This window comes from Alosa sapidissima, chromosome 9 (genome assembly GCF_018492685.1).
Source record: "Alosa sapidissima isolate fAloSap1 chromosome 9, fAloSap1.pri, whole genome shotgun sequence".
In the NCBI taxonomy this organism is placed as follows: domain Eukaryota; kingdom Metazoa; phylum Chordata; class Actinopteri; order Clupeiformes; family Clupeidae; genus Alosa; species Alosa sapidissima.
The window spans coordinates 27,656,818-27,683,271 of record NC_055965.1 but is presented as its reverse complement, the minus strand read 5'-3'; the positions used below and the strand labels follow the sequence as shown (position 1 = coordinate 27,683,271).

Sequence of the window (26,454 nt, the reverse complement as noted above, 5' to 3'; positions counted from 1 at the left end):
AAATCCTTGCATTGCCATTGAGCTGCGCTTTTTACACACGCAGCCTTTCCTTGCCCCGCCCCGCTCTCTCTCGTAGCCCGCTGCCCCTCCTCTGCATGTGCATTTAACAAAATATTCACGATTGTTGAAGGATTGTTGTTGCCACATAGAAGCATTGCATAGAAGACGTCTGGCTAAATTGCTATTAAATCCGCTTAGCATCGTGACCATGCTGTGCAAATTTGTTCAAAACTGCTGCATTGAAGTTAACTCTGCTAAGATCTTATCACAACATAGATAGTCTCTTCAATGTAGCCTACTAAGTTAAGTTATGCAATCAAGCAGTATCTCAAAGCTAACGTTAGAATAATGTTTGGATGTCGAATTTAGCATGCTTAGCCTACTTACAGCTGCTTGTCAATTTCGTTGAAGGGCTCATTTTATTGACTGTGACACTGAATGTTTGCAAAATCCCGATGTAAATAGAAAAGTGTTTTCTAAAATTCAAAAGTGCTTGTCCCAAGGAGAAGTACAAACCTTTAATTTAACTATGTAGAAAACGTTATGAATTGCATCCACACATCAGCAGCCTTTAAACTGTGTTACAATTGCAATTTGCAAGGGTTCCCTCACGAACATCTTAAAGTGTTAAAGTGTTAAAGTGACAGTGCCCTCCCTCTCCCCCATTGTCCAAGTCAGCTACCGCCACAAATTGAATCCAATTCTGTGGGAAACACTGAAATAGAAAAATAATGGTGTACAAGCGATAATGAGACTCTGAGAGCTATTGGCCGACATGTGGAATTTTGTGTGCTAGTCTGAATGTTATGAATGAAGAGGTGTGAGCATGAGTGTGTGTGTGTGCATGCATGCATGCGTGTGCACAGCAGGCTTCCTCTGTCCTCTGAGAGTGTGTGTGTGCGTGTGTGTGTATGCGTGTGTGTGAGTGTGTGCGTGTGTATGTGTGTGTGTTACCTGGAAGTACTGCACGGCCGATGCCTCCTCTGTCCTCTGGTTGAACACTGAGGTTTCGGAACTTCCAGCAGTGCTGCTCTTCACTGCGTTGTAGAACGAGCAGAAGTCTGAAAACACACAACACGCACACAGTCAAAATATGTAAATACACACAGACACACACACAGGCCCAACAGACCTCTGAAGTTCGCTTACAAAAAAAAATCAACCATCTTTGCCTATATAAGGAGATCAGGTATCTTGAGATTTTTCCTACTGATTTTGAATTATCGCACCCGAAGACACGGTCATCTTCGGTACGTTAAGACGGCACACTTTGATTTTTGCTACCCCAGAGCTGACTGGCAATGCAATTGTAGGACAAAGATGGCAGCTTTGATTTTTGCTACCCCAGAGCTGATTGGCAATGCAACTGTAGGACAAAGATGGGAGCTTTGTTTCCTGTTTGTAGGTGAACTTCAGAGGTCTATGACCACTGCTGTCTGATACACACACACAGAAAGACCTGGGGAACTGCAAATACAAGTCCCACACAAGTGATTCTTCTTTCCACAAGTGATACAACATTCAGACTCACTCACTCACACTCATACACACACACACACACACACACACTTGCGGTTGACAGGAACACACATGCACACTCACTGACTTTGCGGGTGACAGGAACACAGACACACAGACACACACACACACACACACACACACACGCACACTCTCTCACACTGACCTGCGGGCGTGGGGAACTGCAGCAGGACGCTGTTCTGTCCCAGGGTGATGATGAAGGACTGCTTCCCCACACGGCTGCATTCAGTCTCCTGATTCAGGGAACACTTAAACACACTCGTCTCCTCACCTGCAAACACACACACACACACACACACACACACTTAAAACATAGCTGGGTCTAGATAAATATAGGGCATGCATACAATGCACACAAATACAACTGGTGCCTCATATGGGAAAGCATACGAATATCTAAAGCAATAGGCATCAGCATGGTATATGGTGTTTTACTAGAGTAAAATGGAAGCCCAGATAAGACAGCATAAGATAAGATGGCCTACACACACACACACTGCATTTTCAGCTGTCCAATAAGTTTGTCAACACCTTTGTGGATACTCACTCACAAACGAACACCCACTCTCTCTCTCTCTCTCTCTGTCTGTCCTTTCTCTCACACACACACGTGTACACACACAGATCGGATCACATCCGATGACACTTCCAGACAGGTGCTGCATTGGTCAGCATAGCTCAAGTGTTCAACACAAAAGAGAATGAAGAGATGTCCACCTCCAATTCATCTACTTCACAGTATGCTCCTTTTTTTAACATAAAAAAACAATATTTACCACGCAAGCAACGAACTAGCACAACAACGTAAATATTTATGAACAGCACAGCAGCGTCACGGCGAACAGGCAGCTCTAATTAAGCCGTGCATCTAATGATAGCTAAGCGGATAGTGTCCCCGTGGCCGTCCTGCAAAATTCAACAACAGGATTGCCTGCCTGTTAGACAGAGATTAACGGCACACAACAGTCAGTGATCGCACACAGCCCGCTGGGCATTAATGTGAGCACAAACGCAGCGCCGCATAAACCAACAGGCATGCGACCGACAGAGACAAAATAATAATAATTTTAAAAAGCTGGCCCTCAATATAGAGCATCACTGGCCGATAATTACGCATTTGAGGAAATAATAGAAACACTTTTTACTAGATCACGTTACAATTTCTAAGTAAACGTGTTGACGTGACTGTCAAACGTTAATGCAAATCGTCGGCAAAACGCTAGGTCTAACGCCATAACGTTACCATATCAAGATATACGTAGCTATCCAGAATATATCTTACTATGTTATCATAAATGGTTATCTTATTTCAGTCACTGAAGGGAATCATTTTCAGCCATATACGAGCAGGGCTGGCCGCTATGGTGGCTAGCTAATTAGCTAGCTACCAAAGGCATTGTAACGTTACAGGCCAACAGACGCTAACGTTGGCTAGCGACTTATGTCGAGATTAGCAAAAGTTAGCTGCGCTAGATACACGTTTCAAGTATGACTGGTGTTTTTTCAGTTAGATTCTGAAAATAAATGTTGGATTGACGGTTTTAAAAATGTTGTGGTATCCTGCCCTATTCCAATTCTTATATCTAGAACTCGTAACCGGCTAGCTTTGGCAGCCATCGGCAACCTTTGTCTTTGTTTACGTTGGCTAGCATGGCTAACTAGCCAGTCAGCTAATGCTAGCTACGTCCATTCATGCGATTCAGGTCAGTCCAGTTGAGTGTGCTTCTCACAAAACGGCATGAAATGGCTACTTACTGTTGGATAAGTTTATCATCGCAGAGCCCGGTGTACTCTTAATCTCAAGTCTAAGCGCCTGCTGCTCAGACTGTCGCTGAATTTCCCCATTGGCATCCCCAATAGACAGGAGCCGCACGCCGGTGAACACGGACACCGCCATCTTCCAAATCACTATAATGCGCGTGACCGACGCAAGGGTATATAAAAGAGCGTGCAACTCGTTGTGAGCGCGCATTCGCGCTCCTAACCTCGCGCACTTGTATGCCTATCACTCCCTCTCTCTGTCGCTCTTTCACACACTCACATACATAAGGATTCACAAAACACCAGATTTAGTATTAAAAGCTAATTTAATGACAAAAACGTAACTAGACTACAGCGTACCTAAAACCCCCCAACATTAAACAGAAATGAATCAGGATCCCCCCCCCCCCCAATTACTTTAATAGAGTAAGATAGCTTTCATCAGTACCAAAGGGATAGAAAGGCAAGCTTCCTGTTTTATTTATGACTTGAAAACCTTATCAGACAAGACATGTAGGCTCCACAAACAGCACAGAACATTCTCCTGTAATTTTACCTACATAATCTAAATGAGTTTAGAATGATGTGTTAACCCAAATACTTTGATGAACTTAAAATATCTCTGAACAGTAAAGTAAAAAAAAAAAAAACACAGTTAAAAAAAAAATAAGAGAAAATTGGAAATCGAACAGGAAAAGGACTGTGATGGACGAATGCAAGTGTTTTGCATTGCAAAAGGTGGTGTCTCACTCTGTCTGGTTTCAGCTGCTTATAAACAAAACAAATTAGGCGATAAGGAGGACTACAAATGGAAACCAAGTGCAACCAAGGCCACACTCAACAGGTCAAGGCACTGTGAATTCTGGGTTTCAGAGGTAGCAGCAGACTTTATAACATCTGGACCCAGATGCTGAGCAGGAAGGGTATTCCAAGTACATTGTTTAATGACTAAAGGGCCTTTCTTGGACACCAAGAAACAGCAAAAAAAAAAACATTGTTCTAACCAATATGAATGATAACATACACATAAACTGTAACAACAATGGCGTTATGTGTGGACATTCTCATTCATATTAGCTAAAACAATGCTTTTTAGCCATTATCGTTATCATTCTGTGTGTACGTTGTCTTTCATATTAGCTAGAATGATACTTTATTGCCGTTACCATCATTACTTTTGGTGTGAACGGCCCTAAACCAAATAGCCTAAGTTAACTCATGAGTAATTGTTATTGTTATCGTTCTTGGTGTGAGCTCATGAGTAAACTAATAGAGGAGGAATTTTGATTTAATTTGATTTCTGATTTTACCCAGAAAAAACACACACACACACACACACACACACACACATATAGCATATATATATAATTATATGCTATATTTAATGAATATATCTAGAGCAATGTAGCAACTCCCAGGCAGAAGATATGTGAAAATACCTCAAAATAAAAATCTAAATTTGCCATGGGTGTTAATAATTACTAGACTTAACTATGGATGGAATACCCCCCCAACCCCCCCACAAACACACACAGATCAAAGCCAACTGCCTTTTGGGGGTGCGTGTCCATTTATGTAGGCATCCTATGACACTGTTATTGCACATTCTTAAGTGTTCTTTTCCTCTTAATTAGATGAACTGCTTGCAACCAGTGACTTGCATTCCTCTCATTATGTGCATGTGTTTGTAGTGTTTAATGTGATAGAGAGAGAGAACAAAAAGAGGGAGAGAGGGGGAAGAAGGGAGAGGTATGGAGAGAGAGGGGGAAGAGGGAGCTTGGAAGAGTGAGAAAGAGAGAAGAGAGAGAGAGATGAGGGGTGGGGAGTGTAGAGGGGGGGAGGAGGGGAACTGGTCCTTCACATCTGCACAGAACTCTTCATCATCCTCGTCCTCGTCCTCTCTGACAGCTGAGGAGAATCACACCAAATCACACACACAGTTAGACGCCATGGCTGGGCATTTTTATGAGCTTAACGTAGCATTTAGCTGACCTTCTCTGTACCATCTGGAGTAGTTTGAGGTGACATTACAGAGCTTTCTACAAATGGTAATGTTATTGTAGAACTTTCTAGAAACATTCTTGCTAAAAAAAAAAAGAAACCACTGCACGCACATTTGTTGCATTTTTGTTGACATCTCAATATCTTCCTTGATAGGTTGTTAAACGGATTTTTTTACAAATGGTAATGTCATCATCGAACCTCCTAGAAACCCATTATAGCATTTATATCATGAATCATTCAACACTGTAGGCAGAAGAGAGGGAAATCTGGCTAAAGAAAGAAACCACCAAACCACTGTATGTGCAGGCTGTCCAGTCTTTTAAAAAACACACCAAACCACTGTATGTGCAGGCTGTCCAGTCTTTTAAAAAACACACCAAACCACTGTATGTGCAGGCTGTCCAGTCTTTTAAAAAACACACCAAACCACTGTATGTGCAGGCTGTCCAGTCTTTTAAAAAACACACCAAACCACTGTATGTGCAGGCTGTCCAGTCTTTTAAAAAACACATAGCCTGTTCTGATGTGTGGACAGTCGTACACTGATGTCATGTCTAAATGCAGGAGTGTTTTTCTTATAGAGTTTGTCTGTGTGTGTGTGTGTGTGTGTGTGTGTGTGTTTCTAGGAGTCGGCCAAATGTCATGTCCACTTACTGCAGCATTTCCTATAAGCAGAAGGTCACTGGACTGAAGCACAAGTGTCGAAATGGCCAACTACTAGCACACTAGCACATATATACGGTAAATGATGATACATGATTCCTGTGTGTGTGTGTGTGTGTGTGTGTGTGTGTGTGTGTGTGTGTGTGTGTGTGTGTGTTTCTAGCAGGGTTGTGCACAATTCGAATTGCAATTCTGCTTCCTGTTTGCTACCTCAATTGAAATGCAAGTGAAATTCAAGAATTGAATTGGAATTTAAGAGCCAGTTTCAATTCGATTCTGGAATTTTGCACAAGCCTGGTTTCTAGGAGTCGGCCAAATGTCATGTCCACTTACTGCAGCATTTCCTATAAGCACAAGTGTCGAAATGGCCAACTACTAGCACATTTATATGGTAAATGATGATACATGATTCCTCTGTGTGTGTGTGTGTGTGTGTGTGTGTGTGTGTGTGTGTTGTTATGGTGAATGGGAGCTGTGACTGTTTTGCTAATAGTGTGTGTGTGTGTTGGGGGTTGGGTGTGGGTACTGTTATGGTGAAGGGGAGTTGTGACTGTTTTGTTAATAGTGTGTGTGAGAGTGGTGAGGTGGGGGGCATCGGAGGGGGGTATATTATTATGTGGAACCCCAGGAAGTAACCCCTCCAGTTCTAAGATCTATTCTGAAAAACTTCAACTTGCTTTCATGGAAATTCTGGAAAATTCCAAAGTCACGGAAATCCCAGCCACCTTACCAGGCAGGCTGGATAATAATAGATTACTAAACCAGGACTCAAAGAATTTTTTTTTTTTTAAAGACACTATTTTCGGTTCTGTGGTTCTGTGTGCCCGTGCCCACATTATTTATTGAAGCATTGTTTTCATTGCCCTAATGCTTTACTAGATTCACCCAATGCCACACTATTAATGGACAATACCAGAATCCCATACTGAAATTCCTGCAAGTAAGGAAGTGTCGTTCATGGGAAACGCTGTGGGTGGAATGTACCCTACTGCTGCTGATCTGCACAACTCAGTTGTAAATCATATGAATGACATTTTCTGACAAATAATAGAAATATAATATGATCATAGATAGATAGATAGAGAGGAAAAAAAGAGAGAGAAAATGAGAGAAGAGAGAGAGACAGAAAGAAAGAAAGAAAGAAAGAAAGAAAGAAAGAAAGAAAAGAAAGAAAGTCTGAAAGGGTTGAATGACAGAGCGATAGAGAGAGAGAGAGAGAGAGAGAGAGAGAGAGAGAAGGACTACCTCAGAACAGTGTGCAGGATTTGGGAGGTCTGAAAGGGTTGTCGCTGGAGGGCACCCCCATCAATAGAGGGTCTTTGTTGGCGTTCTGCAGACAGAAGTTCTTCAGGTCAGTGGCAGCCTGCGACACCTGTAAACAGATAAACAAATAAACACATGCAGTAGTAAACAAGCTCAGTTAACACAACTGCAGACCCCCCAATCGCTCCCTGCCCCGCAATATTAACCGAAGTGAAACCAAATTCTGCGTTGGAATAAAAAAAAGACAGAAAATACAATCATTCACACAAAGTGAATAACAGTTGTTTTGATATACACCAACAAGGAAGTGAGTTTGTTCTTTTCTGAATGGGGAAATACAGCTGTTTCTGTAGAACAGCGCGAGTAGGCGTGGCGGACCAACTGGATGCACGTTTAGGTATGCACCAACGTTTGAGTGCTTCCTCATCAGTATGCAACGCCATTAAGAAAAGAGCATGACACTGTAAAGAAACACACAGGACTGTATGACTTTATATTGTCTTCATAATTGAATTAATTGAAAACACCATTGAAAATGTGTCTCCATTTCCAATCAACTACTGCAGTAGCCTGGGCTACTCATTAATGTCTTTTATCAACAGAAGAAGCAAGCAACAGCTATGTTAATAATTATAAAATAGCATGTAGGCCTACAGTATGTACAATGTAAAATGTGTAGTTAAATTGGTCAACGCTAAAGGATTTGAATGCCCTGTGAATAAAATTATTGAAAAAACTTGTGGAGGTCTGATCGCAATGACAGCTGGCTGAGCCAATAAGACAACATTATTTAACATTAGACTAAGCCTGGTGGTTAGCCTGGTCGGGACCTAGCTGCACAGAATAAACCCCCATGGTAGCCTAATGTATGTGCCATCTCTTTTGTGAAACCAAGTCAAGGCTAAATTCAACCAGGATATATGACTAACCCAAAAAAATCCCAGTTAAATCACCCCTCTGGTTTGTTTAAAAAAAAACATATCAAAGGCATATCTTGACTGACACTGCCATGCCACTGACTTTATGCTACAGTGACACAGATCAATTATAAATATTTTTTTTACGTTGTCTGTGTGATTTACCGCATGGAAATCGGACGCCTGTTAACCCACCCTCACACTAGACAATAACATCGTTCAGTGTTTACAGAGAGCGCGGAGAAACAAAAGTAACTGTTCACCCCAACTGTTGCAAGCTTCGTCTCTTTGCATATATTTGCAAGTGACGTCAGCAAAAGACGACTGCGCATAATCGAGGGAGAGAAAAAACAGTAGCCTAATGTCGAGAAAGTTGATGAAATTGTCTCAGCTATTGTTCCCATTACACTTGCGGGCCCGTGATTCTATTTACCTTAGTTATAATGCAATTAGGGATTCTAAAACAACTTTGTCAATATACTAGAAAACACATTGTCTTGCCCACCCTACTTCTAACGCTTTAAACTGGGTGGCTCGTCCGTCTGACTTTCGACCGTGCTGCCGAAAGCCACATACTGACAGCTCCACTTTCCCCCCGCGATGACCGCAGCTGTCTTCTGAGGCTTTCTCTTACCTTGATCCGACGTACGCTCGCCTCTAGCCGCAGCTGTTTGACGGCCTTCTGCGCGACGGCCAAGTTACCGCTGGCGTTGTTGTTTGACATGACGGCGACTGTGGACGGTCAGTCAGTCATCCGGTGGGGCAGAGAGCCGGAAGTTTTGCGTGAGGAAAAGTGACACAGTTGTTCCCGCCTCCCGTCTGTTGCAAGCGCTGCGCTGGATAACCTAGTTTAGTCAGGCTACTCCCACAGAGTCCTACAACTGGAATGTCACTTTTTATGTTCGGCAAAGAGGTGATAGTAGGCTAGATTAAGCAACACATTTAAATTTATTCGTTGAAACATTCACTGGTGAAACTCCATGCTAGCCTAACTTCTAGTTAGTAGGCTAGGCCTAGGCCTATATTTACCACAAAGTAGCCTATAGGCCTATGCTTTGCGTCTTTGCATTATTAACTAGGCTAGGTCCTATGGCAAATTCGCTTGGTATGACACCCAATTTGCATCACCAGTCTCTGGGGTGGCCCCACAGTAAAAGACAGTGGCCCCATCATTTTATTTCCTTCTTCCTGAACTGGACTGGGGTTACCTCGGGGAACTGACAAAGTTGCACACTCTTTTAAAACCAGGTCGCCATCTAGTGGACATAGCGGCCAACATGAAGTAATATGATCAGGAGCCACTCGAAGGTAGGCCTAGAGGGCAGGTGTGTTGAGCAGTGCGAGCGTTTAACAGGTGTGTGCACCATTTGCACATGTTAACAAACCATTTAAAAAAAAAATACATGTTTAGTTTGTCCTGAGGTCAAAAGAAGGAATAGGCGTAATAGGCTATAGGCCTATTTGTGTCTTTTTCTAAACTTCCCCTAGGATTCCCCTGTAGGATTCGTCGGGGCTTTTTGCCCCTTACTCAGGACATATTGAGGATACAAAATCAACGGGGTTTGCATCTGTTGCAAATTGTCCTACATTTTTTCATAAAATGACTGGACTACTATGGGGACGTTATAGGCCACCAAAGGACTTTTCAGCTGGTAGCGATGCATCAACGTTAATTGCCATCTGCCATAGACGAAGAAGTGGACGTGGCCTCAAGCCCTGTGTCATAAAACTAGTGTTAGCCTAGCTAATGGACTTTAGCCACACTGTATATGTAGGCCTAGTGATCGTGGGTGTACCTTAATTGTTGTTTACATGTGACAAATAGTCATAGCCTAAAGCGTGTGTTCACAACAATAGGCTACATTTCTTTGCAAGCCACGGGGTCTGATTACGCACTGACATTCCAGGAATGAACGGAACAGAAGAATCCAAAGGACTGCATTTCTGTTGTGGTGAGATCTTAGTGGAGGGTAACCTATGAACAAATAGCCATTCTACAATTGGTTTCGGAAGCATAGCCTATATATATATATTTTGTTGTCAGCCTAGAGCTGCACAATGATTGCAATCACAACATGAACCAACAATGTGCCTAATCGCAAAACCTCCAAATAATCATGCACAGTTAATTTGGTCACATTTCTCATTGAGATGTGGGAACAGGTAATCATCATGTCCTCAACATCAACAACAACAACAGTCAGAGCAAAAGCGATGCTCAAGTCACAGAGCTGCTGGAGCAGATTGAGGAGATGCTAGCTGGGAATAGCAGCCAACACGCTGAAAAAGAAATCTGATTTCAAAATCAGAATTCTGATTCTGAAAAGACCTGATCGGTGTACTGAAGAAGGGAGAGGCGGCACAGGACACGGACAGGGACATGGACACGCAAGTTGAAGACTTGAGGAGGAAGACAGTGGAACAGCGTGAAAGCATCAAGGCAACACACGGTGATCGAAGTGCTTGTTTTGTCGCAATTCTCAATAAGGAAAAAACTTCTGTATCACCACACGATAGGCCTTGTTATTTTGCACTACTTGAAGCCTTATTCTATATGCGTCACTTATTTCAACATCAGTCCCTCAGTCTGATAATACATCTCTCTCTCTCTCTCCATCACACGATATCTTTTTCTTTCTCTATCTCTTTCTCAGGGATAACACACCTCCCAGCCCTGAGGATCGTTCTGCTGGGGTCTCGCCGCACTGGGAGGAGCTCAACAGGGACACCATCCTAGGCAGTCGGGCCTTTGAGCTGTGCTCTGCCACCTCACCTGTGACAAATGTCATAAGTGTATATGTGTGTGTGTGTATAATATATAAACCAAAACAAGGCTATGGGGCACACCCTGTCATAAGTGTATATGTGTGTGTGTGTGTATAATATATTATCATATAAACCACCAAAACGAGGCACACTATGTCCTCTGGTTTGTGTTCCCCATAGTCTCTGTATGGGTTTATACAGGTACTACCACTAGAAATCAACAGGAACAAGACGAGTAGAGGAAAATGCTTTATAGTAAAAAATCAGGTACAGAGTATTTCCGACACTTCCAGGGATGTCCACAGAAGAGCCGCAAGTCACCTCTTCAGCATCTCTGTAAAAAGGTAAAATAAACCAGTAAGTGATATGTAGTTTATACTATCATATAGTTATTGTGAATAAACATAGTATAGAGATAAGAGCGTGCTATAGGAACTTTGAGGATATATGGATTATACACAGGTTTTTCTTTCACTCTTGCTGAGAAGAATGTATATACATTAAATAATGCAATAATGTGTAGCAGATAAAAAAAATAATGATTGAAATAAATAAAGAATGAAGTGAAGCTACAGAAGTGGACTTTAAAGAGTTGTGAGATAAATGTGAAGGATGTTATGTGAATGTCAGAAGTGAACTTAAAGGAGAAATCCGGCAATTTTTCACTGAGTACTGTCGGTATGGAAAAAACAAAAACAATTGGTTTTACCAGCTCGAGTTGCTGCAGCCAACAGTTACAGCTTCCTGGCAGCTACGGTGCTACACTCTGAGGACATGTTCATGAGCCCCCCCTGTTCATGCAGCAACTTGAGCTAGGTAAAATTGGTTTTAGTTTATTTTTTCCCGTACAGACAGTACTTGGTGACCTCGAGAAATGTAGACCTTATTTGGAAAATCGCTGGATTTCTCCTTTAGAGTTGTGAGTTCAACGTGAAAGGTGTTGTGTTATTCTTTAGAGTTGTGAGTTAAACGTGAAAGGTGTTATTTCTCCTTTAGAGTTGTGAGTTCAACGTGAACGGTGTTGTGACCCACAGCAGCCCTTTTCGTCACTCTTGTCGGCGCAGTCGGCCTCTCCGTCACAGGCCCAGCGACCCAGGATGCAGCGGCCGTCTCTCTGGCACTTGAACATAGATTCCTCGCAGGTCGCCTCGGCTGAGAAAGGTCAAAGGTCAAACTTAAGAGCAAATTTTTGTTATCTAATGTACATGTATGCACTGCTTTTGGAGACGGGTGAGTGGGTGGGCAGACAGAAAGACTATTTTTCATTTATAACTGTGAAATGTTCTAAATGAATGAATCAATGTGAATATTTTCAACCACACGAACGCTGACCCAGTTGAGACGGTTGCTTTCTGGGATTTCATATAAGTATAAGTCTATATACTTTTTTGATCCCGTGAGGGAAATTTGGTCTCTGCATTTAACCCAATCGGTGAATTAGTGAAACACAAACAGCACACAGTTAACTCACAGTGAGGTGAAGCACACACTAATCCCGGCGCAGTGAGCTGCCTGCTACAATGGCGGCGCTCGGGGAGCAGTGAGGGGTTAGGTGCCTTGCTCAAGGGCACTTCAGCCACGGCCCACTGGTCGGGGCTCGAACCGGCAACCCGACGGTTACAAGACCAGAGTGCTAACCAGTGGGCCACGGCTGCCCCAAATATAAAGGTTATTGTTAAGCATATTTGATAATATAAGTGGCAAAGCTGAAATAGCCCACGCAGTGATGTCATATAGAACGTGTGTGTGCCTGCGTGCACTGGGATGCTGCTGTGAACATGCGCATGATAAACGGTCAGTGTGTGTGAGTTCCTAGACCAAAGTTCGAAGAGACGATGGTGGTCTGTGACTTTTCTCCCGTGAATATTAGCCACTAGAAAGTGCTAGCTAGGTAACTACTTTGGTGACTGTGATAACGCGATAGACTGCTGCAGAAATGTCTAGCGCTACAGCTATAGAGAAGTTAGCCGGACTGAGTGGGATCAGCTTGCCCAGAATGTGTCTATTCTTTAGTGAAAATATGCCCCACAACTCTTCTCATTGCTATTGTGTGTGTTTGTGTGTGTGTGTGTGTGTGTGTGTGTGTGTGTGCGTGCGCGCGCGCGCAAGTGTACTAGCAGTGTGTCTACCTGAGGGTGTGTATACATTTGCATGAATATTTATATAGCCTATTGTTTATGTATGTGCAGTGCATGGCTGCATTTTAAAAAAAAAATTACAGATAAAATGACATGGGCTTAACAATAGGCCTAACAGCTGTTTTGAGTTAAGGCTATGTTTAGCCTAATTGAATAACTTGATATAGAATACAAACACCATTTTGTGGAATGACCAGGGGCGTCACTAGACCTTATTCACTGGGGCACGTGCCTTAGTAAAATTCTCCAGTGCCCCAGTAAAATTCTAGCGCTGCTCTCGCTGGAAACGGCAATCATGAGCGCATCTCCGTGCCTGCTTTAGTCATGACTCAAGCCTGTCACTTACCAGCCAATAAAAAACAAACAAGGAAAAAAAGAAAAGGCCATAATAGCCAATCAGGAAATAGCACCTCGCAACAACCAATCAAAATCGTTCACATGATTCTTCCGAGTGTTTCCTTGTACAGTGGAAACCGCTGGAGCTCATCACATCACTTTGAGCGCAGAGTAAGTCGTCCCCTGTTTTAATGTTACAACAAATTCACAACTTGTTTGACAGAAGTTGATTGATGTTAGAGAATGTTGCCCACATAATTAGCATCTGTTTTTCAATACTTAGCGTCAAATTTGTAGCATAAATTTAGCAGCAGTTTACCAGCTTGTGCTCTCTCCCTGACACACACACTCACACCATGCGTAGGCTGCATGCACACATGCGGACAATTAATAATGATTTACGTATAGTGTAGAGAGATTCCTGTAAAAGTAGCCTATACTGTTTGTGAAGCTGTCCTACTGTAAAACTAAACATAGCCTTCTGATAAACTATTCAGAGATGGGCATCAGAATATTCTTCCTGAACAGAGGCAGAAGGAGAGGAACAGTGAGGAGAGATGAGGAGGACGAGGGAGGTATGATAATTGCCCACATTAACAGTATTATTAACATTTATGTTAAAGTGCCAGTGCTGTGATTTGATCAATGGTTTGATGGCAAACTAAAAAAAGTTTGCTGCATTTGCAAATGTAGCCTATAATAATCTACACAGACTCTGTGTAGATTATATTTGGAAATTATCACCAAGTCAATATGAAGGCTTTAGTAGGCTATTTAAGCTACAAAGAACTGCAGTATTGCCAGGATGACTATAGGACCCTTGCCTGGGAGGGAAGTATATCTCAATTTTGACTAAAAATAAGCTTTCCCTTGTGTTAGTAGGAAAGCCTATAAAATTCATGCAGTGAGTATAGGCCTAGGCCTATACTCGCTATAGACTAGGCTGAAGGGCCACGGCTGAAGTGCCCTTGAGCAAGGCACCTAACCCCTCACTGCTCCCCGAGCGCCGCTGTTGTTGCAGGCAGCTCACTGCGCCGGGATTAGTGTGTGCTTCACCTCACTGCGTGCTGTGTTTCACTAATTCACGGATTGGGTTAAATGCAGAGACCAAATTTCCCTCACGGGATCAAAAGAGTATACTTATGCCTATGTGTTTGGATGTTGCTGGATAGTGGTTCTTACAACAATTGAGGGAGAGAGTGCTGGTCCTACAGTATGACAGTGACAATAATGATTTTGAAGCTTGTAGCCTACCCGTAGGCTAGCCATTTATTTCATATTGCGCGCACATTTTTTTTAAATTTTTTTTTTAATGTATTGGGAGTTGGGTGCCTGTGCCCCAGCAAAGCTCTAGGTCTAGAATCGCCCCTGGGAATGACGAATGGCCATATGTAATTTGGAACAGCATGACTTTGCAAAAAGTTTGAAATCTGTCAGACCAAAGGTTTGGGAAATATGCGAATAACACACACGCAAATTTCCAAACACACATACAAAACACACACAGACAGACAGACGTTCCAGTCATAGATAGATATTCTGTGTGTGTGAGTGAGTGTACATGTGTGTGTGTATATATGTGAGTGTGTGTACATGTGTGTGTGTGTACGTGCGTGTGTATGTGAGTGCGTGCGCGTGTTTGTACGTGCATGTATATGTGAGTGCGTGCGTGAGTGCATGTATATGTGCGTGTGTGCGTGTATATGTGAGTGTGTGCGTGCTTGCGTATATATGTGTGTGTGATTACATGTTTCATGGACAACTCACCACAGCTCTTCTCGTCACTCTTGTCCCAGCAGTCGCTCTGTCCATCACACACCCAGTGCTTGGGGATGCAGCGGCCATCCCCCTTACACTGGAACTGGTGGTCCTTACACACGGTGCTGGCTGAGAGAGGTCACAGAGGTCAGACCGTATCCAAGGTTACCTTTTTAGCTGCATTACAGCATGCTCTAGCTAGCATACTGTAGTAGCATAACTTTAGCATCATTTTAAACACTGTAAAAACACTGTAAAGAATGTTGCCTAGAGTAAATTAGTCTCAATGTGTAATTGCATTGGGAAAGTTTTAAATATTTTTTGTTACATACATGTAAAGGACTATGGTGTTTGTACATGTTGAGGGGAGAGAGAGAGTGAGAGAGAGAGAGAGAGAGAGAGAGAGGCTAACTTCTTAAATGAAAAACTCACTGCAGTTTCTCTCGTCACTTCTGCACCTGCAGTCGCTTACTCCATCACAGACCCACTTTTGAGGAATACAGCGGCCGTCCCCACACTTGTACTGGTTATCCTTGCAAGCGACATTGGCTATGAGACAGGACCAAACACCAAACACATGTGGCCATGTTTAACTTTTAGAAATCTTTAGAAATCAGACACATGATGCAAAAAAACCCCTTTACACTATGTCAAAGCAAACTGCATGTATGTATATATCTATTTCAGATACAGTAGGCCCAGGTTGGTCAGTGATATAGGTAGCGGGAAGCTACGTCAAGGCGGGGACTCTGACATGGGCGAGACCTCTCCGGTGAAGTGAAATTGAATAAACCAATCGTCAACTAGTAATCCCATTTACATGGACATGTTTAATCTGATTAATCTGATTACAAACAGAGTAATGGCTCAATCGGAATAAAAATGACTCATGTGAACCTCAACGGATCGGATTCAACCCGATCCAATTACATTTCCAATCGGATCGAGAGAAGTGGTGTAGGCTACTCCATTCTGATAATCTGATCGATTGAAAAATCCGCTCATGTAAGCAGGTAGGCTACTCTGATTGTTGGAGTAGGTTACATTTCTTCCTTCTGCGCAAGTGTTCCCTGTGTGGTAATAAAGCACAGTGATGTAAACAAATGAGTTGCCATGGCGGCAACACAACTAGAAGCAGCTTCTAAATAATTAAATGCTTGTTCCATGTCAATGCAGATTAAACGGCAATCAGTTGATCATGTAAACAGTTCGGTTGAAATCTTTAATCAGATTAATTTCAATCTGATTGAAACAACAGCTAATGTTAAATTCTGATCTATATATTTTTAAATTAACTTCGGCCTGACTCTGCCCACATCAGGTGTCTGATTTCGTTCTGCCAGTGTACATGCACTGTCGTTTTATAGCCGACCCGAACCGACACTGTATTTACTTAGGCTATATCATAAGCACTTTAAGAAGAAATGTAAAAAGTCTGGTACTTAAATATGAATTAGTTGATGGCAAAATTGTTTGTATTAAAGCAATATAGCACCAATGATCGTGGGGGTTGGTAATGGATATTCCCAAGGAGATGGTTCGGCCGTAACCAGAAAACTGGAGGCCGGTGGCCCAGGTAAAACGCAGTTGTGACTCGTGGGAATATCCATTGCCAACCCTATGATCAACCGTGGTGTATTGCTTCAAATGTCTTTGACAAATGAAAAGAATACCAGCACTGTGAGAGTTCCTTTAGTTATGTGGTCTTTCCTTATGCATTTATATATTTACCTCATAGCTACGGTGGCCGAGAAGGGCCATAACACATGCAACTTATGAAAACACATGCAAATCAACAAAACATGTGCAAATAAACAAAACACCAACAACTTAACGTTTGCATGTGTTATGGCCCTTCTCGGCCACCGTACCTGGGATAGCAAACCCTGTGGAACTTACAGGACCTGGGATAGCAAACCCTGTGGAACTTACAGGACCTGGGATAGCAAACCCTTTTAACCAGGGACACAGCGCTGTCTGTCCGAAGCCGCCAAACAGGAAGTGAAGTGATCTCAGCAAGGCTTTTGCGTATCAACACCAAACTCAGTAGAGGGTCTCAGGACTCAATTAGGAGGAGGCTCAATACATTTGATGACTTTTGACCTATAGGTGGCGCTATAATCACAGGAAGTGGGCTCATATTTCAGCAATGCTTTCACATATTGAAACCAAACTTAGTATATGGACTTGGGACCTCATCCTGAGGACAGACAATAATTTTAGCAACCTTTGACCACTAGGGGTGCTATAATTTGCAACACTTTCTCGTATCAACACCAAACTTGGAACACTGATGCTGTTACTCTCCCAGCTCTCTGCTCAAACCAAAGCTTACTGCCTGCCTGTTGTCTAGTTGCCTCTTCAACTGATAAGCCCTGAAATATTTTGTGACTGTTAATTTTTATTTCAAGACGATGCAGCTATTAATGTAAACATAAGAAAAAAGTGATTGACATAACTCACACAATATCAATTACTGTACACTACCTGGCTACCAATTCAACAATACGTACCTCTTGCTCCGTTAAATGAAGGTCATTGAAGACCCTCTCACTCTCTGCTAGTAACGTCCTTAGATCAGTGCCTATCAGAGCACTGTTGTAGAGGTTTGAAAGTGGCTCGGGCAAATTTAGCTGCAAAGTTTTCGGCATATACCTATCTGAATGACCCTCAATTACTGACAAAATAGCAGTCCCCTTGCTATTTTTGGCCTCCATGTCACACTCATAAAGCTTGTTGAATAGCTCCATATATTCGGCTTCTGTAGGAACTATGCTGGGTGATGGTATATTGATTACAGGCCTATGTGGCACAAAAATACTTGACAGTTCATTGTACTGCACTTTGCCGGTGTTATACGGTAACTGGCTTTCATGTTAACTGGCTGGACTGTTTACTTTGCCTCTGGAGTTAACGTAACCGCCCCCTTCTCTTGCAGGTGTGTTCAGCTGATGATTTAGCCTCCGATACCTGGCCGCAGATTCGTCTGTTTAACTGAAGTTCAAATAGACATGTTTGTGATGCTCCACTTTGTTGTTTAATAAAGCTTTACAACACGATGTGTCGGCGTTGGAAGTGTCAAGTTGTCTGTAGTAGGCTAGGCTACATGCGCTGGACCATGAATATGCCACCAAATAAATAAAACTAAATAAACTCCACGTGGGTCTCGAACCACTACTAAATTAAACTGCTTGCATGATAACCTGACATTTACCTGCTTGCGCCACTAACCAGTTGACACTTCCTAGTGAAATTGGTAATATGTACTAGGCCTACTAGTAAATGAGGTCAACTATGTTATTGTGTTTAGCAGGTTAACACAGCGGATTATGGTGACTGGCTACTGTGTTATCTTGCAATGTTGCCCAAGCTGTTTACTTAAGCCTTCAAAAGCCAGTTGCCGTATAACACCGGTCTTACTTGGCGGGGCCCAGGCACAGGGCATGTCCGTGCAGGACACGTTGTATTTTTGTTCAGCGGCAGCTAAGAGGGCATACATGAGAGCAGCTGCATGTGAACAAGCTTCACCGAGTCCCGCCTTGCAGGTGGAGTGTGCCAACCCATGCCGACTGAAATGGAGTGTTTGTGCTATGCAGAAAGCATAGCAAGTGTGGGCATAACACCGGCAAAGCACGTCTGCCAGGCGCAAAGACATCACGCAACATCTCTTCGGGAGCGTTGCCCACCATTGATGGCAGTATCTTATCCCACTCTGCACAGCACAAACACTCCATTTCAGTCGGCATGGGTTGGCACACTCCACACTCACACCACCAGTTCGTGTTTGCTCTCGTTCTCTCATCCGACTCGCCTTGACTAGTCGCAACGTCCTCTCTTCCCAGATCCAATTGCTCGCAACTCCTCTTCAGTGAACTCAGGTTCGAAAAGGTAGGGTCTTGGATCCTATTAATTGGGGAGTGACCCAATTTCACCTAGGGGTGGTGTATTCCTTTAACATCTAGATTTATTTGTGTGTGTGTGTGTGTGTGTGTGTGTGTGTGTGTGTGTGCATGCATGGTAAAACACTCACTGCAGTTCCTCTCGTCACTCTTGTCCCTGCAGTCTGCTTCCCCGTCACACACCCAGTGAGGATAGATGCAGCGCCCGCTACCTTGACATTTGAAGTGGTTCGGCTTGCAGGTGGTCTCACCTGAGATTGGTCAGGTGACAGAAACCAAATGAACCTTCTGAGATGATGCAGGTAGCTCCCACCGTAAAAAAAAAGCAAAAATGTGGAATTTCCAAAGCAAAATAATTGATATTGATAAGTTTAATTAAGTATAACTAACATTGGAATTTTACATTAATACATTAGCACAGCTAACTTAATTAGTTTAAAAAAAGGAATTGGATCGATTGATGGTTACGACCAGTAATGTGTGTGTGAGTGAGAGAGAGAGAGAGAGAGGGGGGGGGAGGTATAACTGCAAACAGACGTGTGTGTGTGTGTGTGTGTGAGAGAGAGGGGGGAGGGTATAACTGCAAACAGATGTGTGTGCATGTGAGTGTGTGTGTGAAACTCTCACTGAAACTACTGTGTGTTTGGCATGAGGAGAGAGTGAGTGAGTGAGTGGGAGAGAGAGAGAGAGCGAGAGAAAGAGAGAGAAAGAAAGAGAGGGAATAATGGCTAAAACTCACTGCAGCTCTTCTCGTCACTCTTGTCCCTGCAGTCACCCTGTCCATCACACACCCAGTGTTTGGGGATGCATTGGTTGTAGCCATGACAACGGAACTGGTTTTCCTTGCAGGGTGTGTCGGCCAGAGTTTCCGCTAGAAAAAAATGGTGCCGGTCAGAGGTTTCTTTTTCCGGACATTTTGATGATATGCCGGTCAAATATCCTATTATCGCTTCTTAATTAGTCAAATTGAGGAAAACTGGAGACAGGCTATGTAGCTTAAAGAATGACATAATCAGGCTGTATAGAATGCAACGTGTTCATTAGCCTAACTTAAACATGCCTAACAAGATCTAGCCAGTATCTATGTTTTCATGGACAGCAAGAGTCCGCTTCGTTCGTTGTTTTAAAAAGGCGTTGTTGCTGCTATACCACGTTATCTCCAGTGGTGACTGTTTAACTTGCACAGATGCGCACACAAGAATGAGCGCTCACACCACTACCACCTAAGCTATGCCTCTTTATTTGATAACAATAAATTAAGAAATGTTGCTTATTCTGAGAAATGATTAGTTTCTTTTTCTTTCGGCCCGCGGTTCAATGATACAGTTTAATTGTGCCTGAAATTATCAGCGGACCAGCAATCTCCTCGTCGAGGAGGCCCTAACTCTGCAGATTATAGACAGAGAAAGCATATAGGCCTACTGTATGCTTTGGGTAAAGAACACAGTTGCATGTCCAGTGTCTACACGGAGAATGACAGTGTCTTGGAGCGTGCGCTTCATATTTGAAATGCAGCATAGGCTATGCGTGTTGTTTAATAGCATACTTTTCAAACGGTAGAGCCTGTTCATTAAAAAACATAGCCAGAGGACGTATAATATAGGCTTACATATTAAGGCTTATTCTCAAATTCAGATTGCGTTAGGGGCCGGGATTATTAGCCAATTTCAATCGGACAATTTGACCGGAGAGATTTAATTTTGTCGGACATTTCATTTTTTTTCCAGCCAATGTCCGGTAATTACCGGACAACGGAAACCCTGGTGTCGGCTGAGGGCGGTTGAGACATCCAAACAAAATCATATGGTTTATATGTTTGTTTCGGTCAAAATCGGTCTCATAATCCTACGGTAAATGTATGCATAAACTGATATACTTATGAATGCATGAATTGAAAATGTTAACCTTATTTATTATTGTGGGGGAGTCAGCCTTTTCTGTAGTTTTGGAAAGTTTGCACTGAAGTTGACCTAGTGGTGTTTTTGATTTATAGAATATCCTTGAATTGAATTTCCCCTGGGGATCAATAAAGTATCTATCTATCTATCTAGAATATACTTTAAGTAGAAACCAGCAGCAGGTAAAAGCTGAGAGAGAGACAATAATGATAGAGAAAGAGAGACACTGTGTGCTGTGTGTGTTTCACTAATTCACGGATTGGGATAAATGCAGAGACCAAATGTCCCTCACGGGATCAAAAGAGTATATATACTTATACTTATACTGATGAGCAAGAGAGAGAACGATGAGAGAGAGAGAGAGAGGGAGATAATGATGAGAGAGAGAAGGAGATAATGATGAGAGAGAGAGGGAGATAATGATGAGAGAGAGAGAGAGAGGGAGATAATGATGAGAGAGAGAGAGAGAGAGAGAGGGAGGGAGGGAGATAATGATGAGAGAGACAAAAAAGAATGATAATGAGAGAGAGAATGAGTCAGGCCTCTGTATGCACTGCAGTCCTGATGAGAGAGATAGAACAATGAGAGAGAGAGAGAGAATGATGAGAGAGCGATAGAACAATGAGAGAGAGAGAGAGAGAATGGCCTCTGTACGTACTGCAGTCCTGATGAGAGAGATAGAACAATGAGAGAGAGAGAATGATGAGAGAGAGATAGAACAATGAGAGAGAGAGAGAATGATGAGAGAGAGATAGAACAATGAGAGAGAGAGAGAGAGAATGGCCTCTGTACGTACTGCATTCCTGATGAGAGAGATAGAACAATGAGAGAGAGAGAGAGAATGATGAGAGAGAGATAGAACAATGAGAGAGAGAGAGAGAGAGAATGGCCTCTGTACGTACTGCAGTCCATCTCGTCCTTCTTGTTGAGACAGTCTTCGTCTCCGTCACATCGCCATATTTTGGGCACACAGATGCCATCTCCACAGTCAAACTCACCTGGACGGCAGGTGGATCGTGCGCTTGCTGCCAAACACAGAGACCAGCTTAGTTTAGGGCTCCCTCTTCAGGCGAGAAGCCCTTACTACAGTTTACACACGCAAGTTGGCTGAAGATGTACCATTGTAAACCAAAACGAGTACCCTGGAAATCCAGAGTTCTCACGAGATCGCATCGGTGTATCTGATATAGGTGGGCCATGAGGCGAGCTAAACAGATGATGACAGCGCTGCAACGAATCAGTCAGTAAACATTGGTTGTAGTGTTATCCAATTGCGTCGAAGTACGGAATCAGTCAGTAAACATTGGTCGTAGTGTCATCCAATTGCATTCAGTGATATTTTCAAATGCATGCTTGGTGCCGCCCCTCGAGTTGGGCCATTTTCATTATTCGTGGCCAGACCCTTAATCTTTCTAGATTACCAGGGTCTGGATTTTCCAGGCTACAAAACGAAGCTACAGCCTACATTGTACACAAACCATTGTATGGTTGTGTTCTATGCATTCGGCAGGAGGTGGCGAAAATGCATTAATGATCTAGTCAGTGTACTCTGCAGCTTCGCTTTGGTTTACATTATGGCCACCGCATGAATAAGGTGTTCTGTCAAGAGAGCTTGCATATACTGTATACTACATCCAGTGGTGTTGACTATACTCATTGAATTTACTAATTGCTAATTATATATTGAGTAATTTATTACCAAATATTTTAAGTGTGCTTGCGCAAGCAATACAATCATTTATTGAATAATTAAAGGCCTAAGAAAATTAAAGAAAATCTGTAGAGGATTTACCTGCAGTCACCACAATGGCAGCTATCAGGAGGGTCAGGAGGGTCCTCATTTTGGATTTCAGGGATATACGGCAGCACTGGCAGCCTTTCTTATACACAACAGTTGTTTCATAAACTGGTGTTGCAAGAGGGCAGATAGAGAGAGAGAGCAAGAGAGAGAAAGAGAGAGTTTTAATTTTACTTCATTACAATGTGCAACAGCACAAAAACTTCAATCAATCAATATGAACAGAATGGCAGAAGCACAAACCCACACAATTAAGATAAATAAGTAACACATAAATACAAACTTTTGCAGATGTCCAAAGTGCAACTTGTTTGCAATGACAGTACACAAAACCGTGTGTCTACAGGGGAAATAACCAATACCTTTACCAATACCAATAGCCTTGACTAGGGCTGGAAACAGACCTCACCACCAGGCATTTGATCAACCTTATTCCTTCTGCTGATATAAATGGCCATCTTAACCTGTCCCAAAATAGAATCCAGCAATTTGCATTCGTTCTGCCTGCGTCTTGTGTACTTAGCACCAAGAATAAAAACCTCTGTGGAGAACTCTACACAAAACCCGCTAATCAAACACTGCAGAATGAGGAACAAAGGTCTGGTCCGGATGGATGACCTGTTCAATTACCTTACCTAGCCTATTGGCCAGTGCCTTGGAAAGCAATTTGTAGTCACTGCACAAGAGACAAGAGTGACATGGGCCTCCAGCACCTTATGGAAAACAACGTTGGGGGCATGAAACACCATCGAGCACTCTGCTCAGGGAGGCATTCCTCAGGTGAGGGCACTCTGCTCAGGGAGGCATTCCTCAGGTGAGGGCACTCTGCTCAGGGAGGCATTCCTCAGGTGAGGGCACTCTGCTCAGGGAGGCATTCCTCAGGTGAGGGCACTCCGCTCAGGTGGCGCTAGAAGCTATTTTAATGGCACGTTGCCACGTTAGACCATCAAACTTCCCTGTACCTGAGGCCGCCATGCTCCCAGCCTACAAGCAGGCGCCACAGTTCGAGAAAATACTACACTAAACACACCACAAACCTCAGATGGAAAATAAAGTTTCAAAAACACAAAAAACATGTATTTTTGTGATCCTGGCACAGCGCCCACACACAGCACTCGCTCATACGCTCACTCACTCAGCATGTGAGAGAGAGAGACATTACTTTACAAAAAAACATAAAAGCACATCTTAATCAACAAAGACACTAACAACATAAAGACCATAAAGATATGGCCTCAATTGAAACACTTGAGTCCTATCACATTTATAATCACTTACTGTGTACAGAGCTGAAAATGAAAAGAAGCAAAAGTAATTGGTATGACCGAGGTGAATATCACAGGCTTTGCATGAGTTTTTTTTTACAAACATCTATTGCAGTATAATGTTTCTTGTCATAGCTGGTCAAATGTGTCATACCTTTGAGTAAGGATTCTCCCAACCCCCCTTTGTTTCTCTCTCTCTTTGCGGACGCCTGCTCAATCAGCAAGTGATCAGTTGTCTGACTGGACCACCCTTAAAAAGAGTCATCCCAAAAATAACATCACTCCCCTCCCACCTTCTTTCGTAAGAATGAAAAAACTCTAGGTTATTGAACTCAGAACTGTATTTGGCCCCCCAGAGCAAGGCCAATGAATTGCACAACACTGCTATTTCTTAATAAATACACTGGTAGTATTCTAAGAATGATGGGGGGGGTGGCCTAAAACCAGCAAGTTACCAAGCTGAAACAAATATAAAAGTCTTGTAACAATTGCATTGTTGTGCTGTAGTTTTGGATGTAATGCTGTGAAAAGCTTGTTTTATGTTGTGCAATGAGGTCAATAAATCATCTACTAGAGCTACTGCTAGAGGGGACTGCAAAGCACTATATAAGGCATGGGTTGCAGCAGAACACTTATCCGACTCTCAGAGCAGTTGAGAAAAGGTCATAATACAAAATGGTGCAGAACGGTATGGGGCAGCTGTGGCCTACTAGTTAGGGCTTCAGGCTTGTAACTGATGGGTTGCCGGTTTGAACCCCAACCAGTCGGAAAAATGTGTGTGGGGGAAGTGGTTGAGCACTGCCCTTCCATGCCTACTGTCCTCCCTTGAGGGAGGCATCTAACCCCTCACTGCTCCCCGAGTGCCACTGTAGCAATGCAGCTCACTGCTCTGGGTTAGTGTTCTCATTGTGTGCATCACCTCACTGTGTGTTCACTAATTTACGGATGGGATAAATTCAGAGGCCAAACTCCTTGTATACACAAGTAACTTGGCCTATAAACCTGATTTGCATTTACATTTGCATATCATGGGGGCTGCCCTGTGGTTGCTGATCAGGAACCCCCGTACTGGCTTTCTGAGGGGACCAAAACCAAGATGGCTGAAAACTCACAGAGGGGCTAGTGTTTATTCACTAGCGTTTCTCAGTTGAGAAAAGGTCAAAATAAATAGTAACAACACACAGGAAATCATTGGTGGCAGCAAAACACTTGACAGAATCTCCCAGGACTCCCAACACACAGGAGATAATTCAAGAATTCTGAAAAGACGGGACACTTTGTAAAATGTGAATAAAATAAGAATGCGATGATTTACAAATCATGACAAGCCTATATGTAATTGAGAATAGGCCAAAGACAATATATACACTGTTGAAGGAGAGAAATTGTATTGTTCTTTTGTTTGGGAAAATATATGTTAATTTTGAATTTAGTGCTAGCATTTTTACTGTGTTGCTTCAGCTCCACATTTAACAATATTCTGTGAATGTTTAGTAACTGAGGAGACCAGTAGCTAGAGTTTTGAGAATGTGGTCCCATTTCTGCCCGATATAGGATTTAATCTACTCAACAGTTTGGGGAATTATTAATTACTGGTATGTTTTTCATTCCTTGGTGCACCCAATTACATAGGTCTGGACTGCAGACAGGCCATTTTAGCACTTGGACTTGTTTGAATATTATGCAGAATTCATTTTGGCATTGTTTTCCTGACATAAGAAAGTCTCTCTGGGATGCTCTTTTTTATCCCCATCCATGGTAACAGTTCACCTAATCAATTGTGAAATGTTCCTCCTTTTGTTGCCTTTATTTTTTTGTTGCCTCGTCCCAACTTTTTAGAGACGTATTGCTCATATCAAATTCAAAATATGTGCTTATATTTTCCATGAAATTGTCAAATTCCTTCAACAGTTGATATGTTGTCTTTGAACTATTATCCATATAGGGGTTGTAAATCATTGCATTTTTTTTATTCACATTTTACAAAGTGTCCCAACTTTTTCAGAGTCGGGTTGTAGTCTCAGGACCAGAGAACAATGACGCGGGATATCTGCAAATTTGATAATAATTTCATCTGTCTCCATGGTAATGATATGGCCTTCTTTGCTCTAAAAAGATTTAATGGATGTTACAGTCAAAACACAATTTGCCTGGCATCTGGCGAACTTACTAAGCCGTCAAGATAGCAATTTCAAACTGGCCATTCCATTGTTCGAATATAGACCTTAAAGTGTGTCTAAACTGGGTTTTGGGAATCTGGGTAAAGCTGCAGACCATGTGTTTCAGACCGTCAAGTTAGGGTCCAAGATGTTCGATGTAAGATTGTCAGGTCTGTCTCAGGGATGGAAATTATTACCGGTACAACATTTGTCCTACCACTGGAAAGCACCTGATTGCACAGGTTAACTGGATGATGCGTGGAGTAACCACTTTTTGTGTATGAATGCAT

General features: G+C 42.7%; 4 protein-coding genes and 1 long non-coding RNA gene across 6 annotated transcripts in view; 1 reads left to right on the top strand and 4 right to left on the bottom strand.

The window, feature by feature from the left end:
- The window catches only part of LOC121719452 (histone-arginine methyltransferase CARM1-like), a 17,052-nt gene extending 13,535 nt beyond the window's left edge, over positions 1-3,517 (bottom strand). Inside the window, exons 1-3 of the mRNA XM_042105097.1 lie at positions 3,295-3,517; positions 1,685-1,810; positions 955-1,061 (exon numbers count right to left, since the gene is read on the bottom strand). Of these exons, the coding sequence (XP_041961031.1) occupies positions 955-1,061; positions 1,685-1,810; positions 3,295-3,511 (450 nt within the window). The 5' untranslated portion in view covers positions 3,512-3,517. The remainder of the gene's footprint in view (positions 1-954; positions 1,062-1,684; positions 1,811-3,294) is intronic.
- Positions 1-18,654, top strand: part of LOC121719750 — a 25,074-nt gene extending 6,420 nt beyond the window's left edge. Inside the window, exon 3 of the long non-coding RNA XR_006034365.1 lies at positions 18,580-18,654. This is a non-coding gene — a long non-coding RNA (uncharacterized LOC121719750). The remainder of the gene's footprint in view (positions 1-18,579) is intronic.
- The window catches only part of LOC121719390 (NACHT, LRR and PYD domains-containing protein 12-like), a 705,660-nt gene that overhangs the window by 222,303 nt on the left and 456,903 nt on the right, over positions 1-26,454 (bottom strand). The gene's annotated exons all lie outside the window — the stretch shown is intronic.
- On the bottom strand, positions 3,705-9,112 carry si:ch211-286b5.5 (uncharacterized protein LOC100003596 homolog). Its single transcript, XM_042105484.1, has 3 exons — positions 8,782-9,112; positions 7,213-7,339; positions 3,705-5,208 (listed from the first exon to the last, which is right to left on the bottom strand). The coding sequence occupies exons 1-2, from the start codon at positions 8,869-8,871 to the stop codon at positions 7,214-7,216; spliced, it is 216 nt and encodes a 71-aa protein (XP_041961418.1). The 5' UTR covers positions 8,872-9,112; the 3' UTR covers positions 3,705-5,208; position 7,213.
- LOC121719585 (low-density lipoprotein receptor-related protein 1-like) lies at positions 11,150-24,283 on the bottom strand. Of its 2 annotated transcripts, XM_042105342.1 has the most exons (10): positions 24,160-24,269; positions 24,019-24,029; positions 22,735-22,848; positions 21,845-21,967; positions 19,784-19,915; positions 19,176-19,295; positions 15,578-15,694; positions 15,155-15,274; positions 11,946-12,065; positions 11,150-11,247 (listed from the first exon to the last, which is right to left on the bottom strand). In XM_042105342.1, coding segments are annotated over exons 3-10 (783 nt in total). In that variant the 5' UTR covers positions 22,784-22,848; positions 24,019-24,029; positions 24,160-24,269; the 3' UTR covers positions 11,150-11,245. The 2 variants fall into 2 exon arrangements, with proteins under 2 accessions (XP_041961276.1, XP_041961277.1); XM_042105343.1 differs by lacking the exon at positions 24,019-24,029 and having other exon boundaries at positions 24,160-24,283.